General features: G+C 40.5%; 1 protein-coding gene across 1 annotated transcript in view; it reads right to left on the bottom strand.

Annotated features, from left to right (window-relative positions):
• ITPR2 (inositol 1,4,5-trisphosphate receptor type 2) overlaps positions 1-25,600 on the bottom strand; it is a 423,569-nt gene that overhangs the window by 47,699 nt on the left and 350,270 nt on the right. The window contains exons 51-54 of the mRNA XM_081114981.1: positions 23,669-23,864; positions 20,959-21,051; positions 7,877-8,007; positions 6,631-6,796 (exon numbers count right to left, since the gene is read on the bottom strand). Coding sequence (XP_080971107.1) covers positions 6,631-6,796; positions 7,877-8,007; positions 20,959-21,051; positions 23,669-23,864 — 586 coding nt within the window. The remainder of the gene's footprint in view (positions 1-6,630; positions 6,797-7,876; positions 8,008-20,958; positions 21,052-23,668; positions 23,865-25,600) is intronic.

Here is a 25,600-nt window from a genome sequence, read left to right as displayed (position 1 = left end):
CACCATCTGACTCTCACAGACACAGCCAATTAGTTGATCCTCTCTGTGCTCACAATACTTTGCTATGAAAATGTGTCGATTTCTATCTCAGCCTCTATGACCTTATTGTCTGATGTATTCTTTGTATTACCAGAATCTGGCATTAGCAGCTGGTAAACAGTAGGCATTCAGCTAAAGTTGACAGAGTAATTGAATAAATCCATAGAGACTGGAGAGGAACTTGGAACGAAAACTTAAGAGGGCATGACATGCAATTAGAGGTATACATTTTTGAGGAATTAAGAACGACTCTGAATTCCCTGACTTAACTGAGTTGAAGGTAATATCACTAAAGCAAGAGAGAAAAAAAGATTCTGGAGGTAGGATACATTTGATTTGGGATGTGCTCAGTTTAAGATGCCTGTCGAACAACCAAACTAGAGTGTTAGGTAGGAGAATGGAGCTTCGAAACAGAGAGTTCTTTTATAAATATATGAATCCAAGGGTAAATGACATAAGATGAACAATGAAAGCCAGGGTATTGGATGAGATGACCAAGGTAGAAAGAAAGGAAGCATAAGAGGAGCTTCATGTGCTCAATACTAGCTTTTCAGGAAAAATAAGACTATATTTATGCTGTGTTTCCCACACAGTATGCCTGAAGTAAGGGCACACAGCCACCTATCACCCAGGCATCCCAATTCATCTTCTGTTTTGTTTTTCTCCACAGCCCTTGCCATCATTTGACCTTCTACATACCTTGGAAAGTAACCTCCATAATGGCAGTGCTTTTTATCTATTTTTGTCCACTGCAACAGCCTGGCACAAAGTAGATGCTCAATAAGAAATTGTCGAACAAATAAGTGAGTGAATGACTTTATATAGATAATAAGGGCCTAACATACTAAGAGAGAAACGTAAGCAGCCCCTCTCTCACAAGATAGCCTTTGTCTCCTAGTAAATCATCTAGAAAGATCTTTAACCTAGGAACCTGGCTATCCTTATGATAGGAATTCAGACATCAACAAATCCTTTCTCCAGTTGGTTATTTTGTCACACCTGCTCTGTCGACATCTTCTTTTCACTGAATTTTCAGCCTCTAGTAATTTAAAATTAATCATTATCGCAGACACCAGAGCCAATTTGTTTTCTATGTTTACTGCTTCAGCTCTGTCATCTGCTAATTATCACCCTATCATGACCGCCTTTTGGATCACTAGTAATTGTTTTCTGAGTCATAACTCTCAAACATCTGGTCATTGCCTTCAAGGCTAGAAAAGTCCCATCTGCTCTCCTCGCCTGCCACAACATCTACCTCCTCTGTTGCTGCCACGGGTGTCGCTAGGCACACTCCTGAAGCCAATTCTCTCCCACTGTGGAGATTCTCTCTTCTGCTACTTATACACTATTCCTCATTGGATCACAACTTAACACCCAGCTTTCCCCAGAACCATTTATAGATTAATCACAACTATGTTATAGGCTACTAGCACAGGCCCCAGATATCCCAAATGTTTAAATCATTCTTGTAATTAAGTTCATATAATGTATATGGTGTATATTACATCTTATATGTGGTAAGCAACTCCAGGAATGAATGCATATCTGGATACATGTTATCATAACACCGATCACATGTTTTGTGCTGAACTGAAGATCCTTTCAGGGCAGAGAGTAGAGAACCTTAAGCTACAGGGATTAGCCGCTAAAAAGTGCTGGGCACCACTTTTTAATATTTAAAAATGTTTCTATTTTAAATGTTCACACTAAGTTCATTCTACTTTACAACATTTTATTTGTACGAATATAAAAATACAATTTAAATTTACTCTTAGGTTAAATTACCTAAGTGGCCACTCAAATTTTTGAATAAACATAAGGCTTCTGAGACATGAACCACGTATCAACATCCCCTGTGCCTCCTGGTTTCTCTGCATCCCCGCAGGCATGTGTACGCCAGAGACCACACCCCGCATGTGACAAATATTGGAATAACTCGGATTAGTGCACCTAGATATTTTTGCCTACATTATACATTTTTTTAGTACTTACTTGTTTTAACTTTCTTTTATAGGTTTGAAGGCACATTGGCATAAAGACAATGTTAATTTGGAGCTGAATAACTGGATAGTCATTCATTAAGAAAATATTTATGAATGATCCCCAATACATGCTATGGAAGCATAGAAATGGATAGGACATAGGTCGGGAGCTCTTAAACAAGAGAAATTAACATGTACTGAGTGCTTAATCTCAGCTAAACATTGAGCTAGGACTCCTGATAAACAGATCTCATTTAAACTCACCAAACCCCCAAATGTGGCATTATATTACCATTTTCCAGATAAGGAAACAATAGTTCAAGGTGAAAGGAACCTTGGCCAACATCATCTAGCCAGGACATGTCTATAAAGTTCATGCATCTTCTATAATCCTATATAATAAAACCCTAATATGCAAATCGACCAAACAGCAGAATGACCAGTTGCTATGATCCACGCTGACCACCAAGGGGCAGATGCTGAACGCAGGAGCTGCCCCCTGGTGGTCAGTGCGCTCCCACAGGGGGAGCACTGCTCAGCCAAAAGCTGGGCTCAAGGCTGGCAAGTGCAGCGGCGGTGGTGTGGGAGCCTCTCCCGCCTTCACAGTAGTGCTAAGGACCCCTCGGGGGATGTCCGACTGTCCCACAAGGAGCCGGCCTAAGCTGGCAGTTAGACATCCCCCAGGCATCCCAAACTGCGAGAGGGCACAGGCTGGGCTGAGGGACCCCCACCCCCCGCAGTGCACGAATGTCGTGCACCAGGCCTCTAGTAGAATAATAATAAATAGCATCCAACAAAGAAGATAAGGTAACAAGAATGTGTACAGAATCATATAGCTAAGGTAATATGAGGGATTTAGGAACAGACATGTTTGATTCTGGTTAGTGAGATCAGAGAAGGCTTCATGGAATAATGGCATTAGACCTGGGCCTAAGAATGAGGGCAGGAGTTCAATAGCTTAGGAGCTTGGACATTCTAGAAATTGGAGAAACACCATAACTGAGAGCACATGGAGAGTTAAAGATGAATAATACAGTTGGATTATAACTTGAGCTATAAATAAGAACACTGGGTGATAAGGTAAGCATAGAAAGAAGGGGCCCAATTGTGGGGCATCTTACATGGCAGGAAAATTAGAGTTTTAGAGTTACAGAATGCAATGCTCTTGATAGCTCTCTGAATTCGGAAATGATGAATTCAAAGGGGAAAAATTAGTCTGGCAGAGCTGAGCAGGACATTGGGGGTGAGCCAGGGTGAGCCTAAAAAAACCAAGGTGTGGCTATGGGAATATGTTAGTGCACCTGGAAGAGCAAAGAGCAGATACTAAAAATTATGGAGACGTTCCCAATCCAGATAACTGATGGGAGGTCATGTGTGGCAATATGGAAGTCAGGATAAGTTGCTGGATTGGAGGGAGGAGATGGAAAGGCATGATGCACTGGTTTTTAAACACAGTCAAGTTGGCTGCTAGAAGTCATACCCTACTAAATGTCAGTCAACAACTGAAGAGAAAGGACAGAAGCCTGGAGAGTGCTTGGAGCTGTGGTGGCATATTTGGCAATAAAGTGATGTTAAAGAGGAGGGCAGAGAGAAAGACAAGGAGTCAATGATAAATTCAGAACCTCTTATCTAGGGATTAGGAGGAAAAATAGGACCTTGTGATGAAACCAGAGAATGTACAATTCAAGGTAGAAGGAAAGGTCAGCAGGAAATTAATGATGGGATTTGAGAAAAACATTTCAATTTGGTGATGAAGGTTTTAAGGAATTTATAGGTTATAGGCTTGTTTTTTAATAACTATGAAAAGCCAAAGAGAATTGTGACAGTGAAGGGAGACCTTAGAAGAGCAGGAATGGTGGTTCAGTGATGGCCTTATTATATTGTTCATGTTTTTTGCGTTTAGAATATGGGAAACAGTAGCATGTCTTAGAATGAGGCTCACACCCTACTGATAACATCCTTCAAAAAAAAAAACACCCCACCATTTTTTGGAGGTAATGCGCTGACATAATAGTTATTATGATCATAAAGGAAAGGGCTTAGAGGAAGCAGTGTGAAAGCAAGACCATGAAACACAGAGATTTTCAAGGGCAGCATCTTTTTTCTCTTTGGAACTCACCCTTCAATACAGTGGTTCACGTCCCCAAATCCCAAAATTATTGAATGGCATCTTCCTTGGCTCCATTCAATCTTGCTTCCTACCACCTAATCTAGACAATTTCCTTCCAGCAAGTCCCTCCCCCAGCTTTGTGCAATCTGGTACCTGTCCTCACCCTCGTGGAAACTACTCTATCTAAAGCCACCAAAACCTCCTAAATGAGAAACCCAAAGGCTCTACTTGAGTTCATTTGTTATTGACTTTCTCTGCTTTGACAATCAATAATCAATCTCTTTCTTCCCAAACTATTTTCTCCTCACGTCACTTGGACTTGATGACTGTATTATGTGCGATCTCTTTCTCTTTTAACTTTTCGATGGTGAGCCTTCCCACTTGGACTCCATCTTCTTTTCTCACTCAGAAGTCTTTCTCTATACTCAGCTTTTCCTACCATATGCAGGCTGAGGATTCCCCAATGACTGTCTCCATGGCAGACATTCTCTGAGTCTGAACTCATATGTGGATCTCTGTGCTGAATGCATCTGACTGGGGTGTTCAGTGCATACCTCATTTCCAGCTAAATTCAGTATATTCCTACCTAAAACTGTTTTTCTTCTCTAGTCTCAAACTCAGCTGTTGATACTACCATCTACCCAGCTACCCCAGCTCTTTCATATTCTTTCCAAATCATTGGGATTTAATATCTCCTAAGTATTTTTTTCTTTTTTAAAAAATATGTTTTTATTGATTTTAGAGAGAGGAAGGGAGAGGGAGAGAAACATAGAAACATCAATGATGAGAGAGAATCATCGACTGGCTGCCTCATGCACACTCTACACTGGGGATTGAGCCCACATGCCAGGCATGTGCCCTGACTAGGAATCAAACCATGACCTCTTGGTTCATGGATCAACTACTGAGCCACAATGGTGAAGCTCTCCTAAATATTTCTTGATTCTTTCCTCAACGCTTAATGCTGCCACGACTGTTTCCTGAATCAAGGTTTCGTTACCTTTCACTTGGACTACGGCAATAACCTCATTCCTGGTTGCTCTGTCTCCAGTATTGTCCCCTGAGGAACAACCTCCCACTCCTGCCACAGAGCTCCAAAACAAAAATAAAACCCTGTCTTCCTCTACTTAACATTCTTTAATGGTTGATCATCCTCTACAAGCCTACAGGATCAAGACCATGCTTTTTAACATAAAAGGCCACATGATCTGGCCAAACTCCTCTCTTGGCATGCCATGCTCAGAAATGTAAGCTCCAGCAACCCTGGGCTTCTGATCGTAACTGGAGATTATCATCATATTTTTCTTCCCTCCATGCCTTTCCTTACACCAGCCACTCTACTTCTACTTGATATGACTACCTCCCTTCCATCTTTTACCATCAGCTTTGGCACCATCTCTTCTAAGAAGCCTTTTCTGACTCTTGCCTGCCCCCTACCTCAACCTGACGAGATACAGCAACCTGTGAATTCGATCATTTCCCTTAACACATGACACAGCAATGATATTCATTGTGTTTGAATTCCACAATAGAAGAAGGGCATGTCTACTTTGTTTGTTCCCTTAGAATGTAGCTCATTATTACAGGTTACGATTTGGTACGCCTCCAACTGGTGGAGCAATGTTGGAAAGGTGTAGAAGAGCCATTGAGGGGAATGAGACAGTTGACAAAAGGCAAACCAAAAAGGGAATGGGATTTACTGAGGGTCCCATTTAAGTTATACAAGAAAATGTTGTAGTGAAGCTCTTAGGCTTGTTTTGTGACTTTTATCAAAAGATTCTTCAGCCCAACATGGAAGAATAGATGGCGAGTGTAATCTGGAGCTGGGGATTATTCCAGGATTGGAAAGGATTCTAGGATAACTAGGCCAGCTGCAGAGAAAACTAAAGCCAGAAAGCTGCGGTATATGGAGAAGAGGGTAGAGGCAAAGGGGATGATGAGGGCAAAGAAAAGGTTGGACCTGAGAGAGATAATGATGGGAGAAGGGAGGACAGAGAGAGTGTGTGTGTGTGTGTGTGTGTGTGTGTGTGTGAGAGAGAGAGAGAGAGAGAGAGAGAGAGAGAGAGAGAGAGAGAGAGAGAGAGAAGGAGAAAACAGATATAGCAACAAAGTACAGAAATGAAGTGTCAGTGAGTAAAAGTTCAAGTTACTGGAAAATATCATCTGTGAACTCATAACCTAACAAAATAAAAAATCATTCTGTTATTTAATCAGTATGTTACTGTGATGAAAAATCTGTTTACCAGTTGATGGAACCTTTTGGCATTTTGCAACATATTCCATAGTCAGAGAATCATAGAAATTGCAGAAATAATGACAAGATAGCTTTGGGACGTAATTATTCTATCTATTTATGGAACAGAGAACCCCAGTCCAATGCTCAGTTACATAATATGCTTCCATTTTGAAATAATTTTCCCCAAAGCATGGCAAGTAAACACCATTCTAGCCCCTCCTGGGCAGTGTCACCTATTATTTTAGTATCTTGAGAACACTTACCACAGATGAAGCAGGTTGTTTTTAGGATTTCTTCTTTTTTCTGTTTCTCACTTCTGAGATCAGCAAAAGTATCAATGATGACACCAAAAATCAAGTTAAGAACAATAATGATGACAATGAAATAGAAAAGAAGGTCATATACCACTCGGGCAGCAAACAAGGGCTCCTGAAATAAAAATGTAAAATAAAAAATATATACGCATACACATTTTCAATGCATGGTGATTCAGCATATTGTCTAGCAAAGGGAATATATTCAATAAATATTTCTAAATTAATATAAACAATATTCCAAGTTGGAAAAATAAGACCTGCTTTCTACCTTCATTTTCTTTAAATGTAACGAGAAAAGCTTCATAGCCTGTTCCCAGAACCCCCTTCCATTCCCTGGGACTTACACCACCCCCATAGAGAGACTTGCTTTTTATTAAGTCATCACGCAAAATGCATTTTAGTGCAGTAGACTGCATCCACAAGTTGCACAAAAGATATACAAATATCGATTCCAAAAGTCAAGAGATTAAGGAGTTGAGGAGGACCTAATGATTTGTCAAGTTCTGGAAGAGGTTTTGTTCTTGGCCTTACATACAGGGTCAAGTACATACAGCTCAAGCTATTTCTACTTGATGAACAGTATTAAAGTACACATCGGAGGTCATGTAATCCAGCTAGGTCGTAGAAGAGGAGACAGTAGATGAACTGACCACATAATACAGCTAGCCTGCTGGAGAACTGAGATTTTTTTTCAAGCTCCCAGCCTGGTGTTTACAGCCAGTGAGAAATTTTTCAGCCTTGCCATTTTAAGATATGAAATCTTGTTAGAATTTGTTTAAATATTATGTTCATCCTAGATAAATAATAAAGGCTACTCGTATTCAGAGGCAAAGAGTAAATCTTCATGCCTGAGAAACCTGATAGACAAAAGGCAGTCTAGTTTCTGTTACTTATGTAACCCTCAACTCTTCTATAACATCCATAACCACGATTTTGTTGCTGTAACACAATACACAGTTCAAACTTGGAAAAAGTTCCTAACCCCGCCAACAGTATAGGGTTTTAGGACATTAGTGATGTCTATGTAATCCTAGCATACAATTAACGGGTTTTAATGGCTACCATTATACTTGTTAAGCAAACGACACAAGATAGTACCCTGAAAACAAAAAAACATATATATTGTAAATGTTAAGAGAGTCTTAAAAAATGATTATGTGCTCCTTGAGAAAATACGTTTCCTCCTGCTTACATCTTTCGATGGCCTTCTCAGCACGTCGCCCACACCACCGCCGTTCCTGAGGCCCTGGTTCAGGACCGTGACAATGCACATCAGGAGAGTGTCACACGTCCGTTCAATTCCGTCTTCGTACTCTTCATCGGCTATAAAAACACACAAATTCAGCAATGCAGCGCACTCATGCTTTTTGTTTGTTTTTAAAATATGTCTTTATTGTGGTGTGTGTGTGTTTTTTTTAGAGAGAGAGAAGAAGGGAAAAGGAGAGAGAGAGAGAGAGAGAGAGAGAGAGAGAGAGAGAGAGAGAGAGAAACATGATGAGCATCTTTGATCGGCTGCCTCCTGCACACCCCCTACTGGGGATCAAGCCCACAACCTAAGCATGTGCCCTGATCAGAATCTGAACTGGTGACCTTCCGGGCACGGATGATGCTCAACCAACTGAGCCACACCGGCCAGGCCAAACTCGTATTTTAAAAATACACAATTTTCTACTTCCAAAGATTTTTTTTTTTTCATAACCGTGCCATGACATAATTTTCTGAAGTCACATAATACCTATTTTATATGTGGCAGCCCATGACTGACACGGACTGATCGAGCCACTGAAATAGTTTTTCCTTCCATTGGTGGAAAATGACAGCAGGAGAAGGACAAACTATAAGAAATCTAATCTTCACTGTGCATTGTTGTGCTGTGGGGAGAGGATTGTGCTGAGACCTCTGGAAAACACAGTCAGCTCACCCAAGACCTGAAAGTATTGCAGGGAAAAGGGTGCAGAAGGAAGCTAGGCAGGCTTGGCTTCAAATTCTAGTCGGTTCCAGGGCTGGGACTTGGGCAAGTTCCTTAACCTCAGTAGCCTGACCTGTAAAATGGGAGGTTTGTCTAAGGATTAAACCCTTCAGAGGATTATATTTAAGAAACGTAAAACTCTGATTACACGGAGATTGGCATATGCACAGTAGGTGCTTAAAATTCAGGCAGATGTTATTCCATTAATTTGCTTAAGGCCTAAGCTTTCTTAATGGCCAGCATGGAGCTATGGATAAAAAGCACAATGTATTTATATGAATGACTTATTTTATGCAAATGTATGTGAAAATATTTAGGGAGGAATGGGGGGGAGAGAAAAAAGATATAACATGACAGAAAAATTCCTAGTCTTATGTTGTTGAATGGCAAAGTTACCAAACTTGGTGGTAATCTCCTAGTCATTTAAAATAGTAAAAAAATAAAAATAAATTAGACACTGGAATCAGGATTTCCTAATGTTGATGAGTGAGCAGAAATATATTTTTCTTGTTAGAAAGTTAAAGAACCACAGTGGCACTGAATTTTGGAACTCTGTGGCCACAGCCCGCCTGTCAAGGCCTGAGTGTAAAAACAACCACCATCAAAGGAAAAAAAAGAATCCGCCTAATTCCACTGACCCGATCCATGAACAACCCGTTGGGTATTCTGTTACAAAAGGCTGATTTTCCTCTTGTGAACTGACTTTACTATAACATCACTGGGATGAGGGATCCCAGTCGTTTCACTTGATTTGGAGCTATTTCTTTGTTAAACCACGCACTCCGGGAGGAGGGCTGAAGGTAAAGATGTGCAGGCACCAAGTGCAGCATCAAAGGTCTCAGCCTCATCTGCGCTGGACCACTTACCTCAGAGGTGAGCCGCAAGGCAATTCAATTTTCTGACTTAGAAAGCAGAAGACATAACACTGGTTTTGGAGGAAGGAGAAATGGGGAAGAGGCAGAGCTTGTGGTGGCAGCAGTCAGAGCAGCAGAAGAGACAAGGTAGGCAGAGAAAGCAGGGAGAGAGCTCAGTCTGCAGCGTGCCATTTAGGTCGCCGACACCTGGTGCTGGGCTCGAATGTGATGGCTAGGAAGAATGTGGAGAAAAACAGTTAGAAACATGTAAGAGAGTTAAAGAAATCTTTAAAAGAGAAATATGGTTTTCTAGTAATGAGGTCAGATGGAATAGATCTCTACGTTACTTTGCCACAATTAGCCTTTCAATCAAAGCAATCTGATATCCAGTGGCAGGATCTGAATTTGTGTATTCAATCAGCAATGTCACACACATGTTTACTAAAGACTAATGATGAGTACCATCTCTCCCCAAGAACTTAGAAATGAGGTTGTTTGTTCTTTAACAGGTGAGCTAGCAAAATCCACGCACAACTCACGTAATTAGTCATTGTGAAATAAAATAAATGGGCTGCAAATACACAATGAGAGAATTGGCTTTCTGCATAGCACATAAGCAGGGGGGAAATGCCCAGGTCAGGTTAATGCCAGCAACAGTCCAGTTAGCACGCTCCTTAATAACTGGTGCACAGGCATGCCAGTGTTACATAGCAGGCTCTGTGAGCTTGGTTATAAGATTCTATCTTTGTGAGGCAGATCCACTCATAATATGTTAAGCCAAGTTCCCAGGCCTTCAGGCCCAAAGCCAGGCCCTGAGTCATGGCAAATTCACCTAAGTAAATGCCACCTTGTGGAGACCTATCTACATAACCAGCTGGCCTCCCCAGGCCAAACCTGCCTCATTTCACTACATCAACAGCCCTGGGCTAGGTGCTAGGAACACAGGTGGGAAGATGAAAGTGTTGCAGCCCCTAGGAAACTTACATTCCCCTAGGAAAGGCAGGTCAGCAGGCAAGCAAAGGCAGTGCAGTCACACAGGGTACTGCAGAGGCAGGAAGGGATGTACCTCTCATGGGCTGGGGTGTCAGGGACAAACATCCTGAAGGAGGTGGCACCTGAGTTGAATCTTGAAAGACAGGCATGTTTGGCCAGTAAAACCAGTGAAAAACATTCCAGGCAGATCAAGTGGGAAGAGCAAAGGCAAAACAGGCATGAAAGCATACAGGGTGTTGGGGAACTGCAAGTGGACTGGAATGATGGGACTTGGGTGGATACAGACGAGTGTAGGAGCCGTGAGAAGAGAAGTGGGCAGGCATCAGATTAGGAGACACTCATACGCTAAGATGACGGGTTTAAACTTTGTCCGGAAAGCTGTGGAGAGCCACTGGAGAACTTTCAACAGGGGCAAGGTGGTTTACCATGTAGGTGGTGAAACAGTATGAGGTAAAACATGTATTGCAGTCCTTGAATAATGTCATTTTGTTCAACATCATTTCTTTAGAATGATGATGAGATGCCACAGGAACTGAACTCTTGTTTACATCAATTAGCCTATGGTAAAACTGGTTTCGCTTTATGTCGTTTCCAAGAATCTATCGATAATGCCGAGTGAGGACTTACTGTGCTTAGGTAATAAGACAAATTAACGTGACAAAAGCCACAGAAGCAGTGAAAAGAGATTGGAATAGGGAGAGAACCTTTAATACCATGGGGAGGCCCTCGGATTAATGTAGACTCCAAGTTTGCCTTGAATATTCATTCCATGGACTAAGACAGGAGTAGAGAGGCATTTCACAAGGCATGAGCAGAGAGCCCAGAGGTGAAAAAATAAAAATAAAAAAATACTCGCTGCTATGATGAACAGCAAATACACAGCATGAAGAGGAGTGGAAGATAAAGCTAGGAGCTCTCTGTGAAGCTCAAGAGAGTTTGGGATTTTATTTGATAAGCGATGGACCATGGTAGAAATCCTGAGTTGTGGGAAGAGAAGGACATATTCAAAGAAGTGATTTCTCACAAGCAATCTAGCAGGTGAACTGAACAGGAGAGAATGAGCAGAGGTAGAAAGAGCCCGTAGGAGGCAGTTGCCATAATTCAGGACTGATGTGCTGTGAGCCTCAACAGGGCAATGACAGTGGGGATGGAAAGAATGAATGAGTGGGAGCTGACAGGACTCCAGGCACGAGGGAGAAGACAGCGTTAAATACCACACTGACGCTTCCAGCCAGAGGTGACTTGAGAAAGGATGGTCCCATTAAGTCATAGAAACAGCCAATTCAGAAGGAGGAATTGGGTGCTCTGATGAAGAGAAGGAAAGACTCTCAGATAGAAGATGAGAAAACATTTTAAAAAGCTAGAGAAGACAAGAAAGCTCGGAGAGTACTAGGATCCCAGATGAAGGAAGAAAATAATATAAAGATGGAAAAGATATCAAAAAATGTCAAATTACAGAAGGGCCCAAGGCAATGAGAATCAACAAAAGGTAGCTGGATTTCGCAATTAGGTTGTAGGTAATAAGAAGATGGCAAATAGTGAAAGAGAAAATGGTTGATGCAGAAACTGAAGGAGAGAGTGCAGCCAGTGTTTCATAGGAACATTTGTTGCTGAAAGGAAGAGGAATGATAGATTATTAGTTTGCAGAGGAAGGTTCAATTAGGACTTAGGAGGAACAGGAGAAACTGGAAGGTTCAATTAGGACTTAGGAGGAAGAGAGGGAACTGGTGATAGCAAGGAAAAGATGTAAGAAAAATGGTCTAGCTAATGGTGGCAAGGGGGTAATGATGAAAACAGAAGTAGTGATAAAAGAAGTGAAAGATCATGGTTGTTTACATGTGAACGGGAAGAATTAGTGGAAAAAGACTTCTAATATGGAGACATTTGAAAAGAACAAAATATTTACATGAAAGGAACTTAGAACATTGTTTGGGACATAGGGTAGAACAAATTCTAGGTATCATAATGATCATTATTAATATACTAGAGGGGTCCCTCGGCCTGGCCTGTGCCCTCTCCCAATCTGGTTCCTCTCAGGGGATGTCGGAGAGGCGGTTTCCACCTGATCCTTGCAGGCCCGATCCCCAAAGGCCCATTCCAGACAGGAGGGAGCCGGATCCTGTCACTGAGCGTCTGTCCCCTGGTCGTCAGTGCACATCATAACAACTGGTCGACCAGTCATTCAGTCATTTGGTTGCTTAGGCTTTTATATATATAGATGACTGTAAACTCTTATGCAAAATTATAGTTTTAACATAATCAATACATTTTATACTTGAACAATACGAGATTAAGTTATTCTCATATTCAGTTGAGTATCAGCAAAATAAAGTATTTTTTTCTTAATTCATAATAGAAATAAAATGTTTCATATGAAGAAAGGAATAAAAATATATTCTATTGGTTCTGAAATAATTCCCTCTTAGCTGAAGTGTTTGGCTAAAATGTCAATAGTGTTGAGGTTGAGAAACTGTTTTATTACAAATTCTGTTCTATTACGAAGTTTTTATAAAAATACTGGACAGGCTTGGATAAGATCACTTAATAATGCTATTTTTTTCTGCTTTAACAATTAAATTATTCATTTTTGATGGTTTCTTAGAAAGCAGTAGATTGTCATTGGGATATATTTAAAATTTGAGTGCAATTAAAAGCACCTTGTTTGTTAGTTTTAAACTTTAATTAAAATCGAGTCATTATGGAAATGCTGATTTTAAAAAATTTTAAATAGGGAGAGAACCAAGATGGCGGCATAGGTTAACGCCGGAGTTTGCTGCCTTGAACAACTACTTCAAAAGTGAAACTAAAAAACGGAACAGACATCACCCAGAACCACAGGAACGCTGGCTGAGTGGAAGTCCTACAACTAGGAGGAAAGAGAAACGCATACGGACACTCAGAGGAGGCGCAGTGCTGAAGTCAAATTCTGAGGTGCGGAGTGCACAGAGCGGGCTGGCGGCGGAGGGCGCGGTTGGCGTTTTCAATCGGGAGGGAGTCACAGACTCTGAGCTCCAGATACAGGCGAGTCTTTAGGGACCCAGACTCAAACGGGAGAAGCGGGACTGTCTGGCTTTGGTCAGAGCGAGTGCAGCTTTCTCTCCAAGGTTTGCAGCGGGTGCTGGGACTCAGAGAGGCAGAGCCCCTGGGGACAGGACTGAGAGCCGCCATAACTGCTCTCTCTGCCCCACCCTGTTGATCCTGTGCGACCCGCCCCGCCCAAGCCCTGCACACAGGCATTTGCCGGATAGCCTCAGGCAAAGGCTAGATTAGCACCTCCCTAGAGGACAGAAGTTCTCTCACTGCAGACACAGCTGATTCTCATAGCCACTTGGTCTGGAGGTCAAACCCTCCCTGGTATTAGCTACAACAATAAAGGTTCAACTATAAGACTGCCCACAAAGACCACTAGGGGGTGCACCAAGGAAGCATAACAAAATGCGGAGACAAAGAAACAGGACAAAATTGTCAATGGAAGATATAGAGTTCAGAACCACACTTTTAAGGTCTCTCAAGAACTGTTTAGAAGCCGCCAATAAACTTAATGAGATCTACAAGAAAACTAATGAGACCCTCGATGTTATATTGGGGAACCAACTAGAAATTAAGCATACACGGACTGAAATAACGAATATTATACAGACTCCCGACAGCAGACCAGAGGAGCGCAAGAATCAAGTCAATGATTTGAAATGCGAGGAAGCAAAAAACACCCAACCGGAAAAGCAAAATGAAAAAAGAATCCAAAAATGCGAGGATAGTGTAAGGAGCCTCTGGGACAGCTTCAAGCGTACCAACATCAGAATTATAGGGGTGTCAGAAGATGAGAGAGAGCAAGATATTGAAAACCTATTTGAAGAAATAATGACAGAAAACTTCCCCTACCTGGTGAAAGAAATGGACTTATAGGTCCAAGAAGCGCGGAGAACCCCAAACAAAAGGAATCCAAAGAGGACCACACCAAGACACATCATAATTAAAATGCCAAGAGCAAAAGATAAAGAGAGAATCTTAAAAACAGCAAGAGAAAGAAACTCAGTTACCTACAAGGGAATACCCATACGACTGTCAGCTGATTTCTCAACAGAAACTTTGCAGGCCAGAAGGGAGTGGCAAGAAATATTCAAAGTGATGAATACCAAGAACCTACAACCAAGATTACTTTATCCAGCAAAGCTATCATTCAGAATTGAAGGTCAGATAAAGAGCTTCACAGATAAGGAAAAGCTAAAGGAGTTCATCACCACCAAACCAGTATTATATGAAATGTTGAAAGGTATCCTTTAAGAAGAGGAAGAAGAAGAAAAAGGTAAAGATACAAATTATGAACAACAAATATGCATCTATCAACAAGTGAATCTAAGAATCAAGTCAATAAATCATCTGATGAACAGAATGAACTGGTGATTATAATAGAATCAGGGACATAGAAAGGGAATGGACTGACTATTCTTGGGGGGAAAAGGGGTGAGGGAGATGTGGGAAGAGACTGGACAAAAATCGTGCACCTATGGATGAGGACAGTGGGTGGGGAGTGAGGGCGGAGGGTGGGGCAGGAACTGGGAGGAGGGGAGTTATGGGGGGGGGGAAGAGGAACAAATGTAATAATCTTAACAATAAAGATTTAATTAAAAAAAAAAGAAAAAAAATTTTAAATAGGAAAAAAAATTAAAACACTGGGCACTCAAAAGGAAGCTGATCAGTTTCTGGTATTCATCAACCTTTTTCGTTAAGTTACAATACCAAAACATATCAAATTTGAATTACTTCTAAATGTTAGCCATCTGTGAACTCCCTTTTCTATATATTCAAATGATTTTTACTTAGAAAAGAACTGTGACTGTATTTTGTATTTTGTAAATTATCTCAAAAAGGCCTTACTTTTCTAGAAAATCCTTTTTTTTTTTTTTTTTTTGGTTTATTTTTAAGTGAATATTTTATAGGAAGTCAGGGAGGTCTCAATAAATGAAATAAAAATTCTTTCTTTCCAGCCACAGTTGGTTGCCAGGTACCATGCTGCTGCTGGGACAATGACCCACCAGCATCGGCTGGACCGTCCTCGGCTGCAGCCTCCCAGTCGCCACGAGGCCTGTTATTATGCTGCTGTGTGTGTCTGGGCCTTTGTAATGGGGTCCTGCTGTCCACGAGGGAAAAGCCAAGCCCATCACAAATGCACACTAGGGTTTGCAAATTAAAACATAATCCTGGTCTTAGACATAGAAAAGTTATTTTTAAATCTAAGCGACACATGCTGCCCAGCAAACACCAGGTTCTAGCTTTCGCGCTACTTTCACAGTCAAACACATGTGGCCAAAATTTAAAGGGGGCAAGGCCTAGAAGACTCACTCCATGGAGTTTGGGATTTTCAATCAGATGACGTTTAGCACTCACCATATTAAAAGCAAAAAGGGCTCAGAAGAAAGAGTAGATAGACACAGGCATTCCTGTAGTTCTTCATACTGACTTAGGAATGATCCCTGACTGTGAAAGGCTATTGCCACCATCTCTCTCAACAAGGTCTCTCTCTCTCACACCTCTGGTGCTGAAATTCCTCCACTATCCTTTCCTCCCTACTCTGTTTTTTTTTTTTTTTTCCTGAAAAATCATACCATTCTGCCTCTCCCCACCATTCCTATCTCAGGTGGAGCCTTAAAAAAAGAGAAAGGAAAAAAGATGACTTTGCTCCTTGAACAACATACCTGGACGGGCTGTCCCCATCAGTCCACAGATAAAAGAGAAGGTATGTTCTTTGTGTAATATTTTAGGTGAGTAAGAGGTTGTAGAGGTTTTTACAGGAAGCCTTTTACACATTTGTGTTCAGAGTTACAAACTAATATCCAAATAGACTTTGTAAAGGACACAGTTTGTCAACCTCAACACTGCTGACATTTTGTGCTGGATAATCCTTTGTGGTGGGGCTATCCTGTGTGCGGTGGGATGGTTAGCAGCATCCCTGGCCTCTACCCACTGAATGCTACTTGCATTCCTCCCAGAGTTCCGACAACTAAACATGTCTGGAGACATTGCTAAATATCCCCAAGGCAGGGGTGGGAAGGGAATTAATCCCAGCTGATAAACACATAAGAAAGAATATTTAAGAAACTGCTTTTAGAACACGGTATGCATAAAGACAATCTATCTAAGCATTCTTTGAAAGAAAACACGATAGGCAGAATTTTAACAATCTCTAAATTTGGGTTAGGAAAAAAAATAATTTATAGAGATTAATCCTTTAGTAATTAAGAGGAAATAAAACTGAGAAGGCTGGAGTTCAGGCTTTGGGGTCAGAGATCTAGATTGACTTACTAGCCATGTGACCTTATATAAGGTCCTTCAGTGTTTGTACCTATAACGTGAGGATAATTAGTCACATCCATCTATCCTTGAACTAGACTCATGCATTTCTGGGACCAAAATGCACTTCTCCTTCCTCTTGGCCTGCCTGGCTCCTTCTTACCTCATGTTTTGGTTTAAATAATTGCTCCTCAGGAATGCCTTTTTATTTGATCTTCCTACTGCCAGGCTTTCTTCTGACTACCCCGCACAGTACCGCCTATAGGACTCACCATAATTTGTAACTTTTTATGCTTCCCCCACTATTTTATAAGTTCCATTAAGGGCCAGGATTTATGTTTGTTTACTCAACAGTGTAATACCAAGCATGTTGGCTGGCCAATAGTACAGGCTCAACAAATATTGATATATGAATGAATATACAAGGTTTTAAAAATTATTACTATTACCATCATCAAATAATGTACTGAGTAGACAACTAATTTCCTGTTTTACAAAAATATTCACTTCATTTTTTTCAAAGTTAAGATTAAAATATCTCCATTAGTTATAGCATATGAAATAATTACCAAAGAATGCCTAGAGGAGCATCAACAACAGTGCCTGGGGAATTGCAGAAAGCCTAAATTCTGCAGAATTGCAAGAGCTGGGCAGCCAGGACCCGGGATATGCTTACACCGTCTGACCTGGAAGACATCCCTCCAGGAGCAGTTACCTCACGGTGCCTCAGGAGCTTCCGGCTCCCACGCTGGGATGAGCATCACTAGCTTAACGGGTCTGGCTGTGCAAGGCCCATGGGCCAGCCGTCGTTCTAGACTGGTGGGAGGAACACTAGCTTTGTTGTTGGTTCACTGGCAAAGTAATATTCGGTTCTTAAAAATCAAACCATAAAGTATATTTCCTTTAAGATAAAGGAAGTAATTTAAAAGTAATATTCAGATATACAAGAACAATGCAGGAATAGGGTTACTATATATGTTGGAACCATGTTATTAAAATATTTGTGCTAACAAGAAACTAAATGGTAAAAATGCTATTTTTCATATTCTGTTAAGGAGAAAGAATGTTGAATAGAAAAGAAGACATGTACTGGTGACAATAATTGATATTCAAGGTGCCCTAAAAATCCTGAACTATTTAATTTTATCTAGCTACTAGAGGCCTGGTGCACGAATTCATGCACCAGTGGTGTCCCTCAGCCTGGCCTGTGGGATTGGGCCGAAACTGGCTCTCCGACATCCCTCAAGGGGTCTTTGATTGCAAGAAGGCACAGGCCAGGCTGAGGGACCCCACTGGTGCACAATCAGGGCCAGGGAGGGACACAGGAGGTTGGCCAGCTGGGGAGGGACCGCGGGAGTGTTCCAGAGCATGTCCAGCCCATCTCAGTCCCGATCAGCCGGACCCCAGCAGCAAGTTAACCTACCAGTTGGAGCATCTGCCCCCTGGTAGTCAGTGCACGTCATAGCGAGCGATTGAGCAGCCTTATGATATCATTAGCATATTACGATTGATTGGTTGAATGGATGACCAGACGACCAGACATTTAACATATTAGGCTTTTATTATATGGGATTTAATTTTACCCAACTACGGAAACCATGTCCAAGTTTTCAAAATCCCTCTCTGTGATTTTTTAAAAAGCATGGATAATGATAAGAGCACAGAGGCATCTGCAGACCTAAATTTGAGATTGTGACAGGTTCTGCAAGCTGCTCACAGATGAACTTGATGTTGGTCCCCAAGATAACACACCAAAGTAGATCATTAAAGTGATAGTGTGGGAAGGAGTTGAGATCAAGAAAGGCCAGCGTGCATTCAGACTAACCTCAAATTGGGGATGTGGGAGACATTATGTATCTGGACTTTGGCAAGGAGGCTTTAAGAAGGAGCTTAATAATTTTTTTTTAAGATGGAGAAACATGGGCTAAATGATAGTCTATTTAAGACAAATTTCTATGTGGCTAAAGAATTGTGCTAAAGGTGACTATTTCAATGTGAAGGCATGTTTCTAGAAGCAAGCTAACGAACTCTGTCCCTAGCACTGTCCTATGCAGCATTTCTAGCACCTTTAATAACAATCTTTTAGAGCAGAGGTTGGCGATTTTTTTTCTATAAAGAGCCAAATGACAAATTGGCTTTGTGGGTCATGTACAGTTTCCACTGCATATTTTTCTTTTAAAAAAAACACCTTAAAATAATGTTTACAACCATTTTTAGCCCAAGATGACAAGTCAGATTTCCTCATGGGCCACAGTTTGCCAATCCCTGTTCTAGAGTTGATCAAACTTGAGGATGACATGAGAGAGAGAGAATACAGTACTTAACAGAATCGAATAGATGAGTTTTCTGACCAGCTGCACCATGCGTGGCACCTTAGAACTGGGAGGGACCTAAAACCTAGAGAGCAGCTGGTCAGAAAACTCCTCATCTATTTACAGGACAAAATGGAATGGCCCTTGGATTACAGGTTGGCAGAAATAAATAGAAATAAATGCATGCTTTTACACTTGAAATTCCCAAACTCCCAATCATAAAAATACAGGATAGGCATTTATGTGAAGAATGGCATTTTAGCCAAGAGTAAGCCACATACGGGGTCAAGAGTGTGGTGGGACTGCAAATCCCACTGTCCAGAATAAGATACCACCCCTCAACTTATCCCCCTGGAATGTTACACCAAGAGTCAGTCCTGCAATATGTGAAGAAGGCTGAAGAAACTGAAGGGGAAGAAACTGAAGGGGAAACTGGAGGGTGCGTGCAACAGGACTTTAGAAACTACAGAGCACAGTAAGCTAGGCGAACAGAGAATGAGCCGGTTAATTGTTTGGAAGCTTTGACTGGGTTCCCAGGAGGTAGGGGAAGAAAAATTTCTTGGTGACTACTGCTCACAGTGCCTATAGCGGCCGGGACATTGGGATAAATGTATTCCTGTGTTTTTTCCTCCCTTTAGGTTATAAAGCACTAAACACTGAGTCAGTAGAAGGGACTCTCCATTCTTCAACCAACATCTCAAGGAAAAGGCAACTCGGGAATGAAGGCACATCATTTATAACCAGACAATGTGCTCCCAAACGGAAGAGGGGAAATCCATCCTTACACTGTGCTTAACTCTTCCTTCCTGCATCTTCCCTGAGTCCAATGTTGTCCTTCATTAGCATAATGTAGATTAAATCCATAACACACACACACACACACACACACACACATATGTATATATACACACATACACACACATCCTATGTAATAAAAGCCTAATATGCAAATCGACCGAATGGTGGAACGACCAGTTGCTATGATGTGCACTGACCCCCAGGGGGCAGATGCTCAACACAGGAGCTGCCCCCAGCCCCCAGGCCAGCCAAGGCGGGTGCCAGCACCCACCCCCCTCCCCCGTTCGCCCCACTGGTTGCCCCACAGATCGGCCCTGATCGCCAGCCAGGCCTAGGGACCCTACCCATGCATGAATTCCGTGCACCAGGCCTCTAGTACATATATAAAACTCTTGAACTATTTAAAGACATATACCCTCTAAATTGTTGCTGCTTCTGGAAGCAGATCACTAATTCCTTCTACAGCTCATTAAATTTCACATATGCCATAGTTTCCAAACTATTGAGAACAATCAGAGTTTAAAAAATGATTTTTATATGCATGGTTCCATTTGCTCCTCTGGAAGCAGGGGAAGTATCATATTCTCTCTGTTTCTTCCTCCCTCCTTCCGTCTCTGGCCAAGCCATCTGAACAAAGTCCAGGGAATTTGCATAACGTGTCTTCTAAGACAGACAGCTAGAAAGTGGCAAGATCAGGGTTATAACCAAGACTTCGGAATTCTAAGCCCATGCATTTCCAGATTCTTTGTTAAAGGCTATACGGTTAAAAGGGTTTTGCTTAGTGTGGTATGGGTTTGCAATATGGTAGTAGAATTTTTAACAGCGTGTATGACAGGGTAAGTTTGATAAATTCTCATGAATAGAAATAATAGAAGGAACAGGGTGGGGATATAAAATGGCAGATTTGTAAATCCTTTCTCTAGTTTGAAACTTCTTGGTTCTTTCAGCCTCCGTTTTTCTATTTCAAACCACCATGAAATTCCTAGAGCAACTCTATCAAATAAACGTAAGTGTGGATGTAACAAGTTCATACTGCTCTGGAGTCATTTTTACAGACCTGTATTTGAAGCTGGTATCGTGGGTGAGCAGTTTCCCTTGTCACATGTTCCCATCATGGAAGTTAAAGTCATAGTAGGAACGTCGTTACTTCCTGAGAAAAAGAAGAATATGGGATAGAGATAAATATGCAGGTAGCGGGGTACGGGCAATTCCAGGTACAATTTGTGTGACAAAAGGGACGGAGACCAGCAAAGACCCAGACATGACAACAGAATAACCCGGGCTTCCAGGTTGGTGTGTTTAAACTGAGCATCCCATAGCCAACACCAATCTCAGAAAGGCGTTTGAACTAATAAGAGACAGAATCAGAGGTATGGTCAGAATGAATGACTGGGGCAGGCAGAGTGGAGGATGAAGGTGAGGAATCCACATAAGAGGTCCCTGCAGTATTCTGGATCAGAGGAAATGAGGGTGAGAAGGGACATGTGTGAGACACTGTCACCTCTGCTTGTCAAAAGAACGTTCCCTCTAACTCCTCGGGCTTTTCTAAGACATGGATCCCCTTGCATGCTGTTAAGTGGAGGCTCCTTCTCCTTCATCTATCAAACCACAGATCGCACTGTTCCCAGGAGCATGATCTGCATTCTCCTAAATTCCCAATGCCACGTGCAAATTCTCCATCCCCCACTCTCCTTTGTACCTGTGAAGCTCTTGCCATTCCACTCTAGCACTCTCAACCTCCCCCCTCTTGGCTCCCATCTCCTGGCTTTCTGCTTATGACTTCACACTAACCGAGGAACTGCATACTTATGCACTTCAAATTTCACGTGTTACCGGGGTGTGTCTTCCTCAATAATTACCCTCAACCTTGTGGGTACAGAGTGTTCCATACCAGGAAGAATAAGCTTTATGCCCTGTATCAATAGATACAATATATGGCATTGAAGTAAACTAAAAGTATTATGAAAATAAGGCTATTTTTCCCAGGGCCTGGTATCATATTCACTCTCAATCTATGAAACAAAAATCTCAATCTATGAAGAATCAAGAGTTCAACTTTGTTCGCTGTTCTCATATGCTAGATTCATAGTATTTAACGCTTTCTCTTATTTAACAGCTTTTTATACAAATATTCATAAGTACTTTTAGTAGAGACCTTGACATTTTAGGTCTAGTGTTACCTATATTATAAGCAAAAAAGAAAAAAGATATCTTTATATTTCTAAGGAACATATTTTCATAATATGACACTAATTTCCTTTATAAGTAATACAGATTCATAAAACTATAGCTATTGGATTTATTTGAATTCAGGAATTATGATGCTTCGCCTTCAGACTCACCCTGCACTGAATAACTCAATGTGATCATGCCTTGCAAATAATTAAAACTTGAAGAATTTGGAGAATAAGTAGTTTATAATTGACAGATAGTTTAGTAAAAGGGAGTTGGGGGAGTATTTACATAGCTGAGCTTTTTTTCCAATTATTTTCACCTGCAAAAAACTCTGGAAAAAGTAACATTTAAGAAACAAGAAACACAGTAACATAAAATATTTCATGTTCCTGTTAATCAAGACTAAAATTTAGGTATGAAATTCAGTCTCAAGTTTAATAACTTTCAATCTATGATCTTTGTATTTTGTGTTTTAATCACTTAGACTTAGTAAAAGATTTAAATGTCATTTAATTTTCCCATATTCTAAGAAAGATACTACCAAATATCAGTAGTTTAATAATTAACAAATGTTTAAAGGCAAGAAAGAGTATGGCTTATAAGGCACACTAATTAAATCATTCCTTTAAATTTAATAGCTTGAGGAGAGAGTGAGTAATTTTGTGGTTTCCATTCCCTACAACCCATAGACATGAGAATCACCCACAGACGCTAACAGCAAAGTGCAGAACTATGATTTCTATTCAGCAAATTAGAAGAGGAGGAAAAAAAGTAACAAAGAAATTTAACCAAAACAACAAAAGGTAGGAAAGTGGTAAAAAGAAATCTTTAGAAAGAATAAGTAAAAATTCAAAATAATATAGGAAGACTAAGCCCTCACAAGAATCACAGTAAGCATAAATAATGTCTAACCAGTTAGCCAATAAAAATAAATATTGTACAGTACTTCTGATGGCCACATACTGATGGATTGAGCTCCTTAATGACAATATTTTGAGTATTTTTTTCTATCCCAAATTTCTTATTCTATGATGGTTTCAGGTCAAAACATTTATCATTTTTCAATTATTTAAGTACAATATGATGTACTGTGAGCAAACACATATAGAATAACTAGAGGCCCAATGCACAAAATTCATGCAAGGGGCTCGGCCATTACAGCCCCAGTTTTGTCCGGATGGTCGTTCTGCTGTTCGGTCTAATTAGCATATTAGCTCTTTATTATATAGGACGGTTATAAATGATGCTATATGCTCTTGGGAGAGAAGGAAAAAGGGGAGGAAAAACATCCCAAAGTGATTATCCTTACTGAAGTTGTTGACTGTCTTCAGGATTAGAGTCATCATGGAAACTTCCTTACTGATACTGGGCTTAGATAATGTTGCTGATCTGGGATACTCCTCTACACATTGGCAGCTAATATACAGCCTACAAGTATTTCACAGTCGTGAGCTCTTAGTGAACGAGGCATGTTTTCAAAGGAGTGAAAGAAAACATTTCCTCCATTAGTGTTTATCTGTAATCCTCTTAACAAGCTCCCTACAAATCATACCTGCCATCTGAGAAAGCTCATTCAGTGGTAATAGCAATACCTGTAATGGGAGTTCTGTTTTTCAGCCTATCCACTTCCATAGTGAAGTCATCCTTCAGAAAAAGGAACCCAATAATGGAAAACAGGTAAACCAGGATGAGAGCGAGGACTGCCGTTAGAATAATGGAGCGGCCATTGCGGGTGACACTTTTTATGACATTGAGCAGGGTCTCTTCTCTGTACACCAAATCAAAAAGCTAAAAAAAAAAAAAAAAAAAAAATTCACAAACATGCAAAGGAGTAAAAGATGAATAAGTATAAAGGTCATTACAAGTACAAATGCAAACCATTTTAGTTTATCTATGAAAAAATTACAACCTAAATGGCTTAAAAATGAACCAAAATATATATTGCTGTCCAGCTGAAATGTACTAATGAACTGTTTTTTAATAAAGAGAACCCTAACACAACATATATTGTGCACCTGTTGGTTTTGTAACCAACATAATTTCAGTTGTGTAAGACATGAGATAGCATAGTTTCACATTTGAATTTAGAAAAATTATAGTATTATACTTAACCAACTTAGCTTCTTATTCCTTATTTTTACTCTTACTGACGTTCTGCAATTGCTTCTAGACTATGTGAAATGACTAAAGTGAGAATGCTGAGTTAGGTTCACCTAAGTGATGAATAATGGATAGGCTCATGAAATGTATTGTTTAATCAAGTGATTAGAGGTGTATTATGGGAACAATTTTATGAGCCTGTTGCAATAGAAATAGATATGAAATTTTAAAATAGTTGAGAAATGCTAACATCTTTCCTTAATAAAGGCATATACTGAGGATAAAACATATTACTTTAGTATATACTTTTGGAAATGGAAGTATAAACAAAGATATAATACACAATTTTGCTAATTCACTTTCTCTAATGGGCTATTTTCCATTATGTGTTTGGTAGGAGAAAACCTATGCACGAGTCAAGAACCTAGGTGTGTGTTTGCTATCTGTAGTCAACACTGAAAACACTTTTATTTATTGCTATGTAAAATGTTGAAATTATACATTATCAAGTACATGTTTTATTACCAAAAGCTGGTTAAAAGCAGTAATTTAACATTCACTTAAAAAAATGCATAAATACCTGTTTAGAAAGGAAAGAATATTTTATTTATTTATTTTTATTTTTATTTTTTAAAATATATTTTATTGATTTTTTACAGAGAGGAAGGGAGAGGGACAGAGAGAAACAACGATGAGAGAGAAACATCGATCAGCTGCTTCCTGCACATCCCTAACTGGGGATGTGCCCGCAACCAAGGTACATGCCCTTGACCGGAATCGAACCCGGGACACTTCAGTCCGCAGGCCGACGCTCTATCCACTGAGCCAAACCGGTTAGGGCAGGAAAGAATATTTTAAAAAGTGGAATAATACAGGTTTGTCTTCTGCTACCTGTGAGCAGTGATTAGAATGTCTAAACTGGTTGAAACGATCAATTATCCGTGTCCTGCATCCTCTCAGAGACAGCAGGGCCTTGTACCCCACTTTCCTGAGCACTGAGGGTTATACAGTCACTTTCCAACCTAATTGTAGCCTTACACATAATTGCTGTAAAGTTATTAACTTGTTTGCTCACCTTAGAAACTGTTATTTTATAATGGTAAAAAATAAAAAAAGGTTTAACTATTCTGCTATTTATCTTCTGGAGGGAGCAGCAAACTCTGGAAATGAAGTCAACATTCTTCAGAACAGACAAATAATTAATCCAACTTCCAAATTCGCGGCGCTCTGGCGTGAACTTATTTACTTGACATAAGGAGGTTTTTCTTAAGTTTATTTCAATAGTGACTGAAAGAAAAGGTCTGACAAAGGGCTCTGGGTCACTTCTGGATAGTTTCTGGAAGTATAGAGCTTCCAGAAGCCCATGGGATGCTTGCAAAAACTGCATGTCCCTGGGCCCGATCCTGTCCTCATGGAGTCAGAAT

This window comes from Myotis nattereri (genome assembly GCF_964212035.1).
Source record: "Myotis nattereri genome assembly, chromosome: 2".
NCBI lineage: Eukaryota > Metazoa > Chordata > Mammalia > Chiroptera > Vespertilionidae > Myotis > Myotis nattereri.
The sequence above is the reverse complement of the archived record's forward strand: the minus strand, read 5'-3'. Positions and strand labels throughout refer to the sequence as shown.